This window comes from Canis aureus, chromosome 20, assembly GCF_053574225.1.
Source record: "Canis aureus isolate CA01 chromosome 20, VMU_Caureus_v.1.0, whole genome shotgun sequence".
Classification (NCBI taxonomy): domain Eukaryota; kingdom Metazoa; phylum Chordata; class Mammalia; order Carnivora; family Canidae; genus Canis; species Canis aureus.
Window position 1 is genome coordinate 43,932,861 of NC_135630.1, and position 19,594 is coordinate 43,952,454.

General features: G+C 44.6%; 1 protein-coding gene across 6 annotated transcripts in view; it reads left to right on the forward strand.

Moving 5' to 3' along the window:
* MGAT5 (alpha-1,6-mannosylglycoprotein 6-beta-N-acetylglucosaminyltransferase) overlaps positions 1 to 19,594 on the forward strand; it is a 345,976-nt gene that overhangs the window by 310,696 nt on the left and 15,686 nt on the right. For all 6 annotated transcript variants that reach the window (XM_077861486.1, XM_077861488.1, XM_077861487.1 and 3 more), the window contains 2 exons: positions 6,315 to 6,431; positions 11,584 to 11,658. In XM_077861486.1, coding sequence (XP_077717612.1) covers positions 6,315 to 6,431; positions 11,584 to 11,658 — 192 coding nt within the window. The remainder of the gene's footprint in view (positions 1 to 6,314; positions 6,432 to 11,583; positions 11,659 to 19,594) is intronic.

The following is a 19,594-nucleotide window of genomic DNA, read 5'->3' on the forward strand; positions in this document are numbered from 1 at the left end:
GAGAGTTCTCTTTTCTGGCCCTCCCTGTCAGTGGCAGAGAGGCCAAAGGAGGTGGAGGAAGAGGATGGAGATCCATAAAATATCCTCAAAAAGGAGAATCTATGGCCTGCATGACCTGTGTGTGTGTTGGCTGGCATGCTTGCTTTTCGTTCTGCTGGTACAGTACATTTGAATTCTTCCTCTGAGGGAGCTGTTCCTTTGAGGGAAGTCACTCGTCAGCAATCCTTAATGCACACTTGTGTGCCAGGTGTTGTGAGAGGTGCCAGGGCACAGATCAGGAGTGCTCAGCCCGGCACTGAAGAGCTTACTCTTTGGATTGATCTGAAGAGACGTTCCCCAGCCGTGAGAACATCTCAGTTTAGGAATCTCTGCTCTCCTGTGTGACTAACTTCTTTGAAACTTTTGGGATAGAGTTTAGGATAGAAAATTTGGGCAAAAAAAAAAAAAAAGAAAGAAAGAAAGAAAAAAATTGGGGCCAATAAATCATCCCTACGTTTTCAGTTAGATGTAAGAAATCTCTGAAGTTTTCTGCCCACAAGACGATAATTATCTGTAGTTTTTTTTTTACTTGTGATTAAATATACATAATTTAAAACTTAGCATTTTAAGCGTACAGTTTACTGGTATTAAATATATTCCCAGTCTTGTGTGACCATAACCACCACCCATTTCCAGAACTTACTCATCATTTGAAACAGAAACTGTGCTCATTAAATAACAACTCCCCACAGCCCCTGGTAATCTCCCCTCTATTTTGCTCTCTAAATTTTCCTTTTCTAGGTTTCCAGTGTAAGTGAAATCATACACTATTTGGTCTTTCATGACCGACTTGTTTTACTTAGTGTAACGTTGTCAAGGTTCATAGCACATGTCGGAATCTCATTCCTTGTAGAGGCTGAGATCCAGTCCAGGACCCTGCAGTGCATTTAACTGCCATGCCTCCTGAATCTCCTCCAGTCTGTGGCCATTCTTCACTCATTGTCTTTCATGACCATGACACTTTGAAAGAGTACTGGTTACGTGTTTTTTTATACCCTGGCCCACTTTGGAGCTGACAGGTGGTTGTCTTTGTAGTCAGTTTGAGATGACATTTTTAGCAAGAATGTCACAGAAGTTGCGGCTTTCTCACTGCACCCTACGGTGGAGGGGCATGATATCAATATGTCTAATTACTGATAGTGTTCATCTTGATCACTTGGTTGAAGTCGTGTCTGCTGGGTTTCTTCACTAGAAAGTTACTATTTTTCTCTATATTGGAAAAAATATTTTGAAACTGCAAATATTCTGGTTCTCTTCAAACTTTTTGCCCATTTATTTTTACCATGTGTCAGCAGATCTTGCCTACAACAGTTATTATGGTAGTTCTAATGGTGGTTTTCTTTTTCCCCTCATTGTGATTTTTTTTTTGAATACATGAAAAGCTAAGAAACCTGTCTTTTCTCACTGCTGTTTCTATGTATGAACCTTTGGAAAATGATCAGTCAAAAGTTTCTTTCTTTTTTAAAGATTTTATTTATTTATTGACAAGAGACACACAGAGAGTGAGAGGAAGAGACACAGGCAGAGGGAGAAGCAGGCTCCATGCAGGGAGCCCGACGCGGGACTCGATCCCAGGACTCCAGGATCATGCCCTGGGCCAAAGGCAGGCTCTAAACCGCTGAGCCACCCAGGGATGCCCAAAAGTATCTTAGGCTACATTGGCAACTGGCACCTTTCTGTTATTGATAATTCTAAAGATTTTGATGACACTTTATTACAACTGAGTATCTTTTCCTGAAAAAAAACAACAAAAACAAAAAAACTTTAGGACACTCAATCCACTTCCCAGGGAATGCTGTAATGTTAGAGATCAGATCCACCAGTAAAAGTTATTGAGGAAAGGATGTCCATCATTTCCTATCAGTTGTCATCACCTAGTAATTTGCTTCTCGTTGGGATGGTGGAAGCTTTTCATTCTTCATGGCTTAAAAAGAGACTAGGCATTAGAGCTGCCCACATGCCCTCTCCCCATGCTTGGTTCCTCCCATCCCTTTAGATGACTCCGCCAGTGCTTAAATGGGATTCCAGTTAGAATGGCACTGTGGAATCCTCTCAGTAGTTGCTGTGCAAGTGACCTCATACAGATAACTCCATCAGTCCTGGGTTCCCACAGGAGGGCTGGATGCAGAAGGTCAGTTGACAGATGTTCATTATGTCCCCACAGGATCCATGGTACTAGCTGCCATATTGGGGAAACTTAATAAGACACATTTCCTGTTTTCCAGGAGGTCAAATTTTGATACAGAAAGGAAGAGCTAAGTCAATCAAGGAGGGGGTGTCAACTTGGCATTGTGCCAAGTGGAGAACTTGCTGGGTTAACTGAAAAGGGGTGGATGGTGGAGCTGTGCTGTAAAGGAAAAGTAGGGGTTTCAAGCTGAAAAGGCATGAATGTTGATGAGTTGGAGGGAAATCGCAAGAGGGTCACTTGGCTTTATGCAGGAGGGCAGGTTCCATCTGATGTCTGTCTCCTTCTCTGTGGGAGACAGTGCAGAGAGCAGGCTGGGAGCCAGCAACATCACACAGCTTTGGGAAGACCCAATGAACTTGACTTCAGGGCCAGGTGGGCCACCCACTCTGCTCTTTCAGCCCACAAAAGCCCTAACCAAAGTTGCTTTTCACTGGAAGAGAGCTATCAAGAGTTCTATAGATGTCCAGGGGTCAAACATCCCTAGAAATCAATTATTCCTTTTTTTTTTCACCCTGCAAATGGAGAAATTTTAACCAAAGTGGACATAACTACAAAGCTGTTTTTTCATGCCCCTGCTAGTCTTTCCAGTTAAGCAATGATCAATCCATGTAAATCAATCTGTATATAAATTGCATATGTCCCTCCTTTGCCTTGAATAGAAAAAAGTCTAAATATCTACATAAGAGTTAAGAGTTTAGGTTTTTTTTTTATTTTTTTTAAGATTATTTATTTATTTATTTATTCATGAGAGACACAGAGAGAGAGAGGCAGAGACACAGGCAGAGGGAGAAGCAGGCTCCATGCAGGGAGCCTGATGTGGGACTCGATCCCAGGACTCCAGAACCACACCCTGGGCTGAAGGTGGCGCTAAACCACTGAGCCACCTGGGCTGCCCAAGAGTTTAGTTTTATTTTTGTCTTTTACACTGGACCAATTTTTAAAACCGCAATGTATATACTCAAGGGAAAACATTCCATATGCCTTTAAGTAATGTGGTCCGTTCAAGTTCTACTTTCAATGTGATACAAATTGGATTTTTATCATTATGTTGGGAAAACATTAGCAAGTTCTTAATCATTATTTGGACATTTTGTAAACCATTAGAAATTCTTTGGCTTCAGGGGTTTTTTTCCATAAAGAGAACTCACGTTCTCCTTAGAAATTTAATAGTCGCTCTGAAGTAATGTCTCATATATAATAAGATTTTCATTACTTTTACAAACTATACTCCAGTAAATTTACTGATTGATATACAGAGAAGTAGCTCAGATCAGATAGTTCTCAATAAATTAACAGAGGGGAGCATATCATTCAGAGGGGAAATAATAAATCATGAAATGCCTTACTCATTAAAATTAAGTAACCCTCAATAAATGTAAATGAATAAAATGATAATGGCTCAGCGTTTTGTATTTTCCAAGTGCTTAGAGCAACCTTGCAAATAAACAGGGACCTTACAAAGGAGCGGTGGGGAGAGAGATTGCCAATATGTAAGTGGCTGCAGAGTGACAGTGACAGCAACTTTAATTTACCCTGATTCCATCGGAAGAATTAATCACTTTGTTCTCCAGGCCACCAAGTGAAAACGGGGTGACATTTTGCTCATCTTCAAAAAGCTCTACTGCAGGAATAAATTCAATCCTGGGATTTTTTTTTTTTTAAGTTTTGGCAGGTTTTAGGAGCGTGATTAAAAGATTGGAGTTTACTTAAGGCTTTCTTTCCATCTTTGTCTTAAGAAGCCAGTAGATACTTGATAATTGTCATCTTCCTTTCTGTCAAAAGCTAATGCGTTGTTGAAGGATCTCAATTTGAATTTGCTCTGTATTTCCTGGCTGTGTGGTCTTGTGGAATTGTAAATGCCTGTAAATCTCAAAATTCTCATTGATACATAGGAAATGTAATAAAAAATGTGGGTGATTAGCACAGTGCCTGGGCCAGCCAGAGGCTTCACTGATACATGTTGAATCTAAAATGTGTGTTGAGGGGGAAAAAGGAAAATGAAGCTTCCCCAGCTCGATGAAGCTGCTACAGTCACTCTGTAGGTTCTATCGCTGAGCAAAAGAGAGTCCATGTCAGAACAGAAATGAACAGGCCAATGAGGGGCGTGATTCTAGCAGAGGAGGGCAGGAGCAAAGTCTGGGATATTTTCTCCTCAGAAGCATGATTTCCAGGGGCACCTGGATGGCTCAGTCAGTAAAGCATCTGACTCTTGATTTCAACTCAGGTCATTATCTCAGGGTCCTAAGATATAGCCCTGAGTCAGGCTCCACATTCAGTGGGGAGTCTACTTGAGATTCTCTCTCCCTCTGCCCCTCTCCCTGCCTCTCTCTCAACTAAATAACCCTTAAAAGAGAGAAAGAGAGAACAAACGAACCATGATTTCCATGAGAGGATGCCAGTAATGGCCAGGAGCTGAGGCCTGATAAATTCTGGGTTTCCTGCTCTAAGTAGAGTGTGCACATAATTGATGAGATAGGATAGGAAGAATGGTGGCTAGGAGTGAGATGGAGAGGGACCAGTTAAATCATCCCATTCTCTGAGTATACTAGAGTCTAAAGAAAAAGGGAACCAGCTTAGCCTTTCTAAAGCAATAGCCTCAACCCTACCAGACCGAACACCTGTTTCTCCTACAACTATGTTGTAAGATCTATTTTTCTGTCCTGAAATAAAATTCATAAATAATATACCCTGTCTACATATGTAATTTCAAAAAAGAATGATTCCCTAACTCTAATATAAAGGAAAAGAATTTACAGTAAGAAAATACATATTTTGGTGTATATATAGTCAAGAAATACCATACCGTACCCCAGAACTATGGTAGAAAACAAGTCTCATTCCTCCTTACAATGAATAAGTTTGTTCTTAAGAAGAAGAAAACATTCAGTTGAATATGGTCAGCCCTTTTTGCTCATAAGTGATATTATAAAAGAGAAAGGTAAGTTATAAAGTGCTTATATATATGCATATAATAGCCATTGCCATTAATATGAGAGCTACAAATAGAGACTAATTTGGGGGTGTTGTATTGGAGACTCATGTAATCTGAGTGACATTGACTTTGCTGCCCTGGTTTTTCCAAAGCAGTAACAGCTTATTGGTGAAATTCCAAAGAAAACAGTACAAACATCCCTTGATTTACATGGTAATTATGTTTCTGAGAAATTCAATGTATATTAAAATGGTGCCAAACAGTTAGATTCTGTGAGCCCACATGGAAGCCCAGCAGGGTACATGCAAGCTGTATGGGAAGAGGACAGCCTGCCTCGTGTAGGACTATAACCAGTCATGAGGCATCTGCACCCCTGTCCCTCACTCACAGATTCACAGATCAAGGTAGCACCCCAGTCTTTGTGAGAACTGAGAATGCTCTTACCAATGTCCAGAAAGTTCCCTTCACATTACTCCCTGAAAGGGATACAAGAATAAAGGTGGAAGCCAGTTTGAGTGGTAAATTTAGCTGTCAAAGAATGGACTCTCCAAGTCTGGCCCCCACTTTGTTCTTAAAATAAAAGCTCTGAATTTAGGGTTTTGCTGAATCGAAATTGTCTTTATAAGTATTGATGCTTCGTTGTTATGCTAATGATTAGTCCTGAAACCATTACCGAATTCTCTGTTTTTCTGGTCGCCTTATTTCTCTTTCTTCATATTTCACTTGTGCCATTACGTGTCCTCCTATGACTTGAAAGCTTTTGGCTTTATTGTAATTTTCTTATGCTTAACTGTGTGTCCTCACCCCTGTTTTTTAACAGACACTAGTTTGATCTATGATTTTTAGGGCTGGGATATGACCAACAGTTAAATTTTCATTGTATCTTGGTGTCGCTTTGGCAATTGAAGCCACCTGTAACAGCCAATGTGTCACCTGGTTTTGACATTTCCGTGGGATTTAAGATCTGGAGCTATCACTCTTTTATTGTTCTTCAGTTATGGGTCCTCAGGAGGTTTTGATCATCAGGGAGAGACAAAAATGTCTTGTTAGCTACGCAAGTACAATGCCATAAAAAGCATAACGCTTCATCTACCACAGAAGGTGTAGGGAAAAAAAGTATTTGTGAGACTCAGGTGTTCTGTCTCTCTCTTCCAGCTGACTTCCCAGCATCCTTATGCTGAAGTTTTCATCGGCCGGCCCCACGTTTGGACGGTTGACCTCAGCAATCAGGAGGAAGTGGAGGATGCCGTGAAAGCAATTTTAAGTCAGAAGGTTGTGTCTTTTATTCCATTTTTCCCCATCTGTACAATCCCAGGGAGGGATGGTGGGTGCTCTGGCAGATGGAAGTAGAGCTGCTGCCACTGTGTGCGTGGATCCTACAGAATATTTTGGCATGACTCCTGGGTCGCAGATACAATAGTAGGAGTTTGAATTACACTTGTTTCACTGCCTAATTATGGAGCTTTCTCAGAGGTCAGAAAACACAGACTTGCTCCCCTACAAAAAAGTTAGGATGATAGGAACTATTAAAGAAATACCGGGAAATGGGGGTTTTTTGTCGTTGTTTTTAAAGATTTTATTTATTTATTCATGAGAGACACAGAGAGAGAGGCAGAGACATAGGCAGAGGGGGAAGCAGGCTCCATGCATAGAGCCCGATGTGGGACTCAATCCCAGGACTCCAGGATCACTCCCTGAGCCAAAGCCAGACGCTTAACCACTGAGCCACCCAGGCATCCCTGGGAAATGTTTTTATATGGCCTTTATTTATTCGGCTTTTTTGCCTAAACCTACCTATCTATCTATCTATCTATCTATCTATCTATCTATCTATGATGGAGACATACTGAGCACAAGACCGGGGGTGGGGGGGAGAGAGAAGCAGACCCCGCACTGAGCAGGAAGCCCTACATGGGGCTCCATCTTGGGATCAAGACCCAAGCCAAAGGCAGATACCCAACTGACTGAGCAACCCACACACCCCTTAGCTAAACCTCGTAATATTATTTTGTATAAGTAACATTGCTGGATTCTCATCATCAATTTAGCAGACATTATGTACCTACTGTATGCAGAGCACCCTCTTACTGCCCAGTGAAGAAGGGCCACATTAACCTCTCTCAGCTCCCAGACTGCCTTCCACACCTTGGGGGCACCCTGCACTCTGAACTCCTACTAGGACACTATTTATACTCTCTTACAATTATTTAGAAGAAGCAGTATAGGCATGGTTTAAAGAGGACAAGCTGGAATTAGCTTGGGGTTGGGATTCCAGCTCTACCACCTATAAGTAGTGTCCCTAGGGCAGTTACTTAACCTCTGAGTCTTAGTTTCTTCATCTCTTTAAGTAGGCTAGGATTACCTACTATATAGATATTTGTAAGTATTCAATGAGATAATGAATATAAAGCACTTAAGAGGAGCATCTACCCCATAGTAAGTGTATAGTTGGTATTATTAAGTCACTGTTAGTATTACACATACAATATTCTTATTTTTGTTATTGACAGTCTGGATTTACATTAGACTGTCTGCAACATGAGAGCAGGAAATCTCTCTCACTGTCGTGAAAGTGAGTTACCTAATGGATATAGAGAAGGAGGAATAGGTATTTGCCAAATATGTTTAGTGCCAACAATAACATGCAAAAATGGAGAAGTGGAAGTCGGGGGATTCTTTCTGGAAAATGAAACACTAGGTAAGTCTTTGAGGATGAGTAGGAATTGGCAAAGCTAATACCTAGAAGGACATGGGTTCAAGGCACAGTGTGAGTAAAGGGGAAGAGGTGGAGTGGAATGTGGCCCCACTGGGCTGACACAGAGTATCAGCCACAACAGCCAGAGCTTCACCACCAGAGAGTCATTCCTGTGGAGACTGATGCTAGGATAAATATATTAAAAGGTTTGGTGAAAAAGGTGGACGATATATGCAAACAGATGGGGAATTTCAACAGAAAGCTAGAGACTTTTTCCTCAAAGCCAAAGGAAAAAATGCTAAAGCTGAAAAATATATCAGAATGAAGAACTCTTTCAGTGGCCTTAGCAGCAGAGAAAAAAATCAGTGAACTTACCAATAGACTTATCAAGAGAAATTGTCCAAATTGAAACAAAAAAGAAAAAATGAAATTAAAAAAAAAACATACAAGACCTATGGGACAATATCAAGCAGCCCAATTTATATATCATTGGAATCTCAGAAGGAGGAGAGAATAGCCAGAAGACATATTTGAAAAGATAATGGCTAAGAATTTTCTGAAATGAATGAATGACATCGACCTACAGATCCTGGGAGCTCAGTGAACCCCAAGCAAGATAATTATGAAGAAAAACAAGTATATCTTATTGCCAAAGTGCTGAAAACAAACAAAAAAAAATATAGGGAAAAGATCTTGAAAGCAATCAGAAAATTTTATTCCATTTAGCCGGTTCGCAATATGAAAGACCACCAGCTTCTCATCAGAAATAAGGTCCTTCAGAGACAGAAAGTGTAGGGCCTTTAAAACAGGTCATAATAAGGATTCTGGATTTTATGTTAAGTATGATTGGAAGTTTTGAGCAGGGAAATGGCATGACCTAGTTTACATTTTCAGTCATCAAGAGAAATTGCAGAATATGTCTGACTTAAAATCCTATGGTTAGTAGGTAGAAGAAATAGTCAGGACTCAACTCCTGGCCTTCTGCACCTTCTAAAACCATCTGTCATTGAGTGATGCCAGGCCACCTCTGTCCAGGGTCAGCTGATCTTGAGGAATTGTACTCTGACTTAGAGCAGTGAATGGGTACTAGAAGAGACAGGACCTCTCACAAGACAGGAGGTAAATAGAGAAGAAAGGAAAAGGTAGGAAGATAATAGGTTTCCAAGGCCAGCAGGAATTACACAGTGCAGCCTGCAGGCATCCTTCCTGTGGCCATGAGAGTAGCGGTTCTTGTCCCACAAAGCAGGACGGCCAAGAACATTTCCCCCATTTCTCCACAACTGGATGTGGTCTCAGCATTCCCTTCCATTCCATTCCCCAAAGAGGCTTTGACTTGTTCCTGAAGGATTATCATGCAGAAATTACCGTGTGCCCCCTGCCCCAGTCCCCACAATAGCTCCTACATCAGAAGCTCACCAGTGTTCTTTTATATCCAAAGCCAGGAGTCTGGAGAACTTTCCCATACAGAGGGCCCTGTTCCTGTCCACAGCAGGAGGACTAGTGAGACTCACTGGCTGGGGTGGTTTAAGAATGCAATTACCTTTTCTTTCTTTCTTTTCTTTTCTTTTCTTTTCTTTTCTTTTCTTTTCTTTTCTTTTCTTTTCTTTCTTTTCTTTTCTTTTATAGGAAAATCATTGGGCTTCATATTATTTAAAACTGTGAACAGGCCACAAAGCAATAAATGAATCAGCATCCCTTGGTTAAGTTTGGTTGGTAGGAGGACACAGGAAGAGCCAGTTTGCCGTGTTTATTACCTTCAGCCTTTTGAATTAACTCCTTTCCATTTCTAATGGCTGCCCTTTGGAATAAGTTGTAGGTATGGCCCCTGAGTATTCAGGCTGCTTCCCACCACATAATTGAATCCGTTGATGTCGTGACAGATGGCCACCAATGTTTATTTCACTCCAGAAATTCTACTTGTCACCACATAAATGAGCCTGTTATGCCAAGTCCTCTGTTGTAGTTTCTTTCTTTTCCTTCTGTGAACCTTTGAGAGGAGAACCTTTCTGTAGGCCAGTCACAGAAAGCCTCTGGAATCACCCAGAGGTTGAGTAAATAAATAATCTTAAAAGGAAAGAAAAATTGTACTTTTCATGTGAAGGGCTATATCTGGGTCTGAGAGGGCACAGCACTTGCAGAAGGTTGAGGTGAGAAGGAGCTGGCTTGCCACATGGAAGTCAGTTTTCTAAGTATTTTGAGCTCTTCTGTGGTGCTTTGTTGAGGAACAAGACGACCCGTGTTATTGCACAATAGTCCAGCCCCAGTAGTACAGTACCCTCAGCTCAGCTCCCTTTAGCTCTCCCTGGATAGATGTAGGCAGGGATGGCTGAGATAAAAACTCTGTGATGCATTATATGATTGTGGGTTTGAAAACCTATTATGAAATTAACAGTCATGGTTAAAGATTTCACATGTAATTTGTGAATCAGCACACAAAGAAAGGGGAGAAGGTGCCCTGAGACCAACTGCTTGGCTGCCCATGGAAGGATGTCTTCTCTGTCAACTGCTCCGTGTTCCACAGGCCTCAACCCACAGGTGTTCTGTCCAGGTCTCCACCCTGTAAACTTAAGATAAGCAAGTGTAGACCTAAGCAGGAGATGTTGATGGTGGCCCTCTATCCTGTTGCTGGCAAGTACTCTTGGGCTCTCTGAAGTCGTCACAGACTGGATTGCTAGTGATTTTATCCCAAGTGTAAAAGTGAAATTTCCATTTCACATTGGCAGTGCTTGCTGGATGCCAAAACACAAGCCTCACAGAGTTGGCACAGATGCTGTGCAGCAGAGATCAAACCCACATTTCTTCCCCTTCCCCAGGTGTCAGTATAGTGATCAGATTGCCTCTCCCACCCCAGAGAAGCACCTTCTGGGATTTCCTGCTGCCTTCAAATAAAGCTTAAGATCCTAAGTATAGAAACCTTTTTATGGACATCCAGTGAACCTCTTCCCTCTTCTCAGCCTTGTCTCACCATCCTTTACAATCCCAAGCTCTACCCACCTGCTGTTTTTCTCATGTGTCTCACCTTCCACTACGTGCCCTACCACCAATGTCTTCCACATCTTGGTTTGCTAGAATCCCAGCTGGCTTTAAAAGCCCAGCATGAGCAGAAGTCTGCTTTTACCTTCTCGCTTCCTGGGCACCTTGGCTGAACTCTTGGAGGCACTTTATTACTCTGATTCTGCCCCCACGAGTTCCCTAGGTACATGATAACTTTACTGACTAATGCAGACCAGGGCTTTTGTCACCATCATGGGTCCTTAAACCACTCATCATGTGCCCTTCTCATAGCATTGAATATGCAGTCATTTACTGGGTGTTTGCTGCATTCCTGTGTGGCACACACAACCCAGCAGCCATGGCGCCTGCCCTGTGAAGCTTAACTTCTAACAAATTATACTCCCTGCCTTTTGTTGAATGCCTACTGTGTTCTGGAAGCTAAACTAAGCACTGTACTTTTTTTTTTCTTGTAATCTTCACCACAGCTTAAAAGAGGTAGATTTTTCTTCTTACCATTTTACACATGAGGAGCCTGAGGCTCAGAGATGGTAGGTAATTTGCTCAGGGTCCCACAGTGAATGAGGAGCAGAGGCAGGTTGTAAACCCAGGTGTATTGACATCCAAGTTCATAGTCTTTTCCCCTCTCAAGGCTCCTGAGTGAATCAGGGGATGATTGGGTAAATGTCCTAGGTTCTGTGTCATCCTCTTTCATGAGACCATGTTCTATTTCCACAGATTGAGCCATACATGCCATATGAATTCACATGTGAGGGAATGCTGCAGAGAATCAATGCTTTCATTGAAAAACAGGTAAGGCTCTGCATTACACCAGGGGGATCTCATGAGAAGCTAAGAGCTCACCATGCTTCTCTAGTTATTTTCCTACTTGTAAGACTCCAGAAGATGGATAATGGCTGGGTGGAATTTTGAAGCATGCACTGTCATGGTCCCAAGAGACTTAGTCTGTCCTTGGGGTAAGAATGTTCTTTATGATGGTGGAAGGTTAAAATGGAAATTTGGAATGGGATGGTGGAAGGTTAAAATGGAAATTTGGAATGGGAGGGACTTGGATGGTCAAGGTAAAGACCTCCTGGACCATCAGACCTGTGTTCCGAATGGGTTCATGAGGACTTGGATAGGGAGCAGGACAGAGAGACAGTTCTCTGGTCCTGCCTGGCTTTCATTTCGCACCCTACAAAAGGCGGGGGCTGAAACCAGGGGTTCCTAAGCATTCCTTTAATATACGTTCAATAATTCCAAATATGTTAGGACTTTCTAGTGGTTTTCAGATATCTTTTCAAACACGACCCCTTTTCAAATGAAACTTTACATGAAACCGAAGTATAAAAAAAAAAAAAAAAAAACAGATAAAAGGAGGGCTTTGGTTCTAAAGTGGGGGTGGAGGTCCAGGAGTCCACCACCCCCAACAGTGCTTGCGAACTATGGCTTGTGCTCGTGCCAGTAAAGGCCAAGAGCACCACTTCCATCCTTCTGTAATATTTTAATTCCTTAGTCTTCAAAAGAAGCTCAGAGCTACAAATAGACAGAGTCAGAACCCCTGTAGGCAGGGCAGTATGAACTCCTTGACCGTATTTCGGAAATGGGGGTCTCCTCTTAAAAAGCAAAGTAGAGTGTCTTCAGATGATCAAGAGATCTCTACACAATAGGGGATGAGGACCGTGCAGACTAAAATAGAAATGGTGTATTGAAAATATAAGTAGGTGTAGAATGGGGGTCCCAGGTTGGTTTCTAAGGAAATGTTTGAGACGACAGACTAGAGAGCCCCGGACAGTCCTAGAGGCTGCTGTTGGAGAGGGAGAGTGGTGAACACAGGCTTCAGGATGGCACGCCTGATGTTCTGGGCGCTTGTTAGTGGCCAAAGGACATGCTCTGCAGCCCCACCATCTGGGTTCAGTCCCACCACAATCTTGGTTGTATGACTTGGGGTTCATTACTTAGCCTCTCTGGGCCTTAGTTTCCTCTCCTGTAGAATAAGGATAATAATAGACTTCTTGGGGCACAAAGTGCTTAGAACAGGGCTCCTGGATAGTGCTCCATAAATGCAAACTAGTACTGTTGATTACTTATTATATGATATATGATATTATGTATCCTATTAGAGTATATAATTATATTGTGATATAACGTAATACAATATGACTCATGCAACTTGACCACAAGAGCTAAGCATCTGAATCATCGCTTCATTCAGTCTCTATATAATGCCTTGATTGCGAATGACCATATCAGCATCCTAACTCAAGCAGCCTTTTACGTATAGACTTCATGGCAGTGCATGCCAGGCATGTCCCAGCACGTCGTCTCATTCAGTCCTCATGGTGTCCTGCGAGGTGGCAGGAGTAACCTCATTCTCTGGATAACGGGGACCGAGATTTGCGATCGTGGGCTCGGACATTGTGGACTCAGGTTCAGTGCTGGTTTGGTCTGAGTCCAGGCATGTCCTAGCAGCATTGCCAGGGCCGCAGGCAGTGACAGGCGTCCTGGAGCTGGGCACGGACCCATATCCATCTACCTCACAGAGCTGCTGGCCCTTCCCGAAGGCGCTGAGAGGAGTGGTGGGTTCTCCTCTGGTGGTGAAATTTAAGCTATCACCGCTCTTACCACCGTCACAGGAATGAGCTGACATTTTGCCAGGACTCCCGCATCTGCTTCTGAAACCCGCTTCCTCCTCTCCTGTCCACTTCCTTTCAGGGAAAATGGGTCCTCAGCACCACATATAAAAAGACTTTTTATCAAGTTTATTTGAAGGCTTCTTCCCTAAGACTCTTGAATCCTAGCCAGTCCTTAAAAGTTCTCCTGTGGCCTGTTGTCTGTGAATCTATTCCTAGCTTTCCTTTCAAACAGGAAGGTTGCATTCCCCAGAGTGACCTGGCTAAATGCTCCACAGTGCAGGAGCATGCCTGGTCCATGCGCCTCTATGTCCCAGGTGCCCTGCCTGCCACGCAGTAGGTATGCAATAACTCCCACTTGAAGGAGCGAATAAAAATGAATGAGAGTGTGTGCACATGCTTGCACTTTTTATTCATGGGTCTCAGGAGCCAGGAAGTTCATCTTGGACTTTATGATCTAGGATACATGCTAATAAAACTGCCCTTTCACACCAGCTCCTCAGCACAGACTCCTGCAGAATCCTGCAGTTTGCAGAAATCCAGAGCTTTCTTTTTGGCCTGCTATGATCGACTCACCCATCCACCGGGTAACCGGGTAAATGCTTATCAGCTGGAGTGCGCTATGGACCATGCTGGGAAGTAGGGGAGATGTCAGGGGATGAGTCTCGTCCTCAGGTAACTTTAGGCCTCACAGAGAAGCCAGTCACATCCACAGGCAATGCCACCACCATCACCAACGATGACGTGACCTGGATGCTTAGGGATCGCACCACCCAGCCTGCAGCGTGGGCAAGGGGGAGAGATGGGGAGAGTCTGTTCAGAAGCGTTCTGCAGGAGATGAATCCTGACAGCAAACTGAGGGGGGCCGCTGTACAGCTCAATATGTAGAGGCCTAGGGGAAGAGAGAGGGAGGTGAATTATTGGAAGTTTAGCTGTGGCCTAAGAGAGATGATGTGAGAGACAGGGCTGAGGAGGAAACACTTCCTGAGAAGATGCGGCGGCTCAGCCGAAGAATGCGGGTCTGATTCTGGGACAGCAGGAAGCTAAAGAAAGGCTTTAATGCAGGATGAGAGCAGTGAGACTCGCAGATTGGCATTTCAGGAAAATCATTCTAGGAATCTTCTGTTTGGGGCATTTTTTGTTAAATACTCTCTCGGTGCTGCCAGACGAGCCAGAAGGAGGCCGGTTGTGCGATTGTCCCAAGCCTCTGGGGGCGGTTTTGTTGAAGCCATACTGTTCACCCAACTTTAGAGGGGACATGGGAAGTCAAGACCCATTGATTCACAGGTTGGGTCTTCAGCCACATTCCCTCCCGGCCTCGGTATTTTAGAGCTCGGGGTGTTCGTTATTTTTGCAGCTAGAATATCATCAAAGAGCAGTGAGACTGGAGAGAGGGGTGTTTCTGGTCTGAACGGAAAAGCCGCAAGCTCTGAAGAAGTGGTGGCAGCTCAGGCTTCCCGTGCCTTCAGCTGTGGGAGTGCTGCAGCCCTAATTAGGCTGATCTCTGCCTTCAGAGTCTTCCGTGTGATCTGCATGGGGAACAAGGACGCTTTTATCTCAGAACCTTTTCAAGGTTGTCCATCATGCTCACCCAAGGCAACGGGAGCAAGAGGAAGCCAATTGACAGCAATTGAGAAAGCTCCAGGCTTCAGTGTCCCGTTGAGTGGTTGACAGCTGGAAACCTACCTCATACCCAGCCAACCCCGGGCTCACTCACCCAGTGGGAAAGACGCCTGACTTTAGGGAAACCACTCACTTTTTTCTCCTGATGACCTCCCCTACACACACCACCACTGCTTTGCTGTACCGGAAATGTTGATTTGGGGTTGCATGCGCTTCTAAATCGGCACTCTGTAAGAGGCGCTCTCTCTAGCAGCAGGGGAGGACTGGGGGGTGGTGCCAAGGCGAAAATCCCTTGTAATCTAAGATCAAGAGCATTATAATTCTTCCCTAACCCGAGTGTCCAGGCCTGTTAATCTTCTCATGATGCATTTCTTGGGAAAGGTTTAGGTATTTGCCTCGGGCCAGAGAGTGTAGAACAGGTTCTTTTGAAGGAATGGAAATGTTCAGTTTGCTTTCTGAAAACCGTCCATTTGTTCCTCATTCCTGTTGTCTACTTCCTGTAAAGAGTCTGAAAATACACGGAATGATTATGCTCTTGTTATTTTGCAAAGAGCAGGTAATTCATGTGAAAAGCGGTCTGACAGTATGGAGGGGAAAATGAGTGGCCTCCAGAGCCACTGTGGAATCTGCTGCAGCTCCTGGGAAATCTGGCTTGCCTGAGCCCATCTTAAACTCTCTGGCAAGTGTTCTAGACGCAAGGACAAGCCTGTTAGTGAATCCGGTTAGTCCAGCATAGCAAGGAGTGGTGAAGGTGACAGGTTGCAGGGGGAGAGAAAGAGGAGCTGAAAAGGGGACAGGGGTGGCCCTAGTTTGGGGAATGTTTGCTCTTTGTTTTTTTTTTTTTTTCCTTTTTTTATTTTTTTTTAAGATTTTATTTATTTATTCATGAGACACAGAGAGAGAGAGAGACAGAGACATAGGCAGAGAGAGAAGCAGGCTCCGTGCAGGGAGCCTGATGTGGGACTCGATCCCAGGACTCCAGGATCACGCCCTGGGCCAAAGGCAGACGCTTAACCTCTGAGCCACCCACGCATCCCTAATGTTTGCTCTTTGAAGAAGTGGACAGCTGCCGTTGGCCTGGCCACCCCTGATCTCAGAGAGACTGGCTGCGTCATGTTTAAGTTCTGAAGCCTGGAGCCGGGTCCCACGCCCACTCTCTGTGATCTTAGGCAAGTTCCTAATCACATCATCCTGTTGCTTCTTCTGTGCGTTGGCAATAACACTACCCACCCCAAAAGGTTGATGGGAGGAATCAATAGATTACTGGGGGTGTAGGGCCGAGAGCAGTGCCTGACACAGAGTAGGTCCTCAAGAAGCCTCAGCTACTTGCTGCTACAGGAGCCCAGCGCCCAACCAAGGCAGGCTTTTTAAACAGCTTCATCCATATGTGAGTTACAGACCATAAAATTCACCCCACGTAAGGATACAGTTCAACGATGTTTTAATCACATTGATAGAGGTGTGCAATCACCATCAAGGTCTACTTTTCTAGCACTCCCATCACCCCAGAAAGCTCGCTTGTGCCTATTTGAGTCTTTGCCCCAGTCCCTGGGCAGACACAGATCTGAGTTCCGTCTCTGTGGATTTGCCTTTCCTGGAGATTGCTGGCTTCTCTGACTCGGCCTAACGTTAGCGAGGTTCGTGCAGGCTCATATAGCAATACTTCATTCTTTCTTATTATTGCTGGTTAGTGTGCCACTGTGTGAGTGTACACACTTGCCAGGGGACAGATGTGTGTTGTTTCTAGCTCTGGGCTGACATGAAGAGTGGATGAACATCCACGTGCCTGTGGATGTAGGTTTTCATTTCTCCTGGGTAGCGCCTCAGTACTAGAAGACTAGAGGATGTGGGAGGTCTGTGGCTACCTCCTTGAGGAGTGAGCTTCTTGGCTCATTGATGTGCGTGTGTAGAGATCATTCCTGGAGATAGGGTGCTACAGCTCGGCGTCACAGAGTACTGTGTTCACGGTACCTGTGGAGTCCCAGATCCACACCCACTGCTGGCCATCAGCCCACTGGCCGTCTGGGGATGAAGTCCACTCCTTTGAGGACAGCACAGGCTGAGAATGGGAGATACCAGTGGGCTGAAATGTCTTTAATCCAGTCAGTATTTACTGAGCACCCTTTTGTGGCAGACCCTGGATCTCTCAGCTATAACATAAATAAACACGTGTGTTCCTTACTTCTCAAACAGCTGGCCGAATTTGGTCCAAACCCCAAATTCAAGGCCTAGAACCTGCCCCTTCCTTTTTTTTTTTCTCTTGTTCATTTTCCCCAAATTCCTGGCCTTACTTCCTCTAGATCCTGCCCCCAGACCTGTATCTACACCTTCTTGGCTATACACAGTGAGTCTCTACAGAAATCCACTTGGACCTGATATGTCGTGAATATAGTAACTGTTAACAGTTTGGCCAGGACCGAGTAGGGTTGGAGGGTTTGTGGAGGAGAGCCCATCACAAACCATCCAGGAGGGAGGGACAGGCCGGCGCCTCCACCCCATGGGGAGGGGCAGGGGGGCGGCACCCCATCATTTTCTCTGCTCTTTGGCCATTTCTGGGAATCACGTTTTCTCTATGCTGTGACTTGGCCTTCACTACAAAGACAAGCGCCCTTACTTCTTTTCCACAGTAAGTTGTCTTCACTTGTTCAAACATTGCTTTTTCTCATAAATTTGTTGACAATAAACCTTTCTTATTAGATTCACTGCAGGAAAATTTCAGAATCATCAAGAAAATTTAGGGGAATTTGGTGACCGGTTGCAATAGTTGTCAGAGAGGAATGCAGATGTTTTGTGTTCTAAATGGGCGTGTTAACCACGTTGGAAATCACTGTGTCTCACTCGGGCTGTATAAAGCCTCTCTGAGGTAGAATATTGTCCCTTTCTATTTCTACTACTGTCAGAGCCCCAGGATGCTGAAAGCATTCAGTTCAGTTCAACAGCTCTATATTGTGCACCAGTTATCTGCAAAGCACCATGTTTGTGGGAGGCCACTAGCTCCTATTCCGCCTACGAAACCCAGCCCAGAAGTCCCTGTTTCCTGGAAGCCCTCCCTGATTGCTTCCACTGCCACACGTCCCATCCCCACAGAGTTGATCATTTACGTACTCTCAGTGGCCTTTACGTCCTATTTGGCCATCTGCTTTCTGCTGTTCTATAATTCTTTTAATGTTGACCTCTCTTACCAAACTGTGCACCGAGCCTTTGAGCCCAGAGACTGTGTTTCCTAGGTATATTCAAGTTTCCAGCACTTAGCACAGACTTCAAGAGGTTTTTGGTCAGGTTAGAATAGATGAGTGAGAACCCTCAAAGCCACCACATGATATGAATGTTTCCTAGAGGTGTGTTTGAACTCAGATACCTGGGTTAGTCTGAGGCCAGCCTCTCCCTCCTGCACTCCTTCAGGGCTTCCTAACTGCCTCTGCTCTTGCCTCTACTCCTGCTACTGCCTCTACTCCTGCTTCTGCTCCTACTCTTGCCTCCGCTTCTGCCCCTACCTCTGCTCCTGCCTCTGCTCCTGTCATCTCTTCTCGGCACATCCTCTCACTCCTCTGCCCAGAACTCTCCAGGGGCTTTCATCTTACTCTAAGGAAAAGCCAAAGCTGTACGCAGTGACTCCCTAAGGCCTCCTGGACCTCACCTTTGCTACTTCTGGCCCCCACCATGCACACTCTCTGCTCCATGTAGAACTCCCTGCTCCTCTGGAAGCCTGCTGGACATTCCCTTGTCACAGCCTCTCATCCTGATTTGCCTCTGCCTGGAATGTTCTTCCAAATACTTGCATGGCTCACACCTTTACTCCTTGGGTCTGTTCTTAAATGCCCCTTCTCAGTGGTGCTTTATCTGTTTACCCTCTCCCCCAGCAGTCTCAATCCTTTTTCTTCACCTCATTCTCTTCTAGAGATGTGGACCAGGGGGGAATTCTGAGCCCTTAGGCTTTTCTGCTTCTCAGCAAGTATTTTGTTGAATGAATGAATCAGTGGATTGGCCAGAGGAGGAGTGCCCTCAGTGAGATGAGGGAGGTGGACATCGCCACATTTATCTGTTCTGAGGCAGAATGAAACAGAAGGCCTCTAGCCTCTCACAAACGCCCAAAAGGGTCTTGCACCTAAACATCAGAAGACACTTGTGACCGGGGCTGCCAGTACAGTTGTGCCCTGCAGGTAGCTGGGCCAAAGACATGGCTTCCATGTCAGTTCTCATAGCTGATCCAGGCAATTCAGCATTTACCCTCTGGACCTGGTAGCAATTAATGGTCTACCTAGGAATATCATCTTTACCATCTCTAGATGCCTTCTGAAGAGTGAAGAGGTGAAAGCAGGCAGAGAGCTCAAGGGCCATCTGTGGATATCCCCTACCTGGAGGCCAGAATCGCATCCCTGATCCCCACCCTCCCTCCTGCCTCACCCCGCATCCTGCTTACCAGGACGCCTTCGGGCTTCCCAGAGGGTTCACCAAGCCTTAAAACGGTCCTGCTGCTATTTTCACTATTTCTT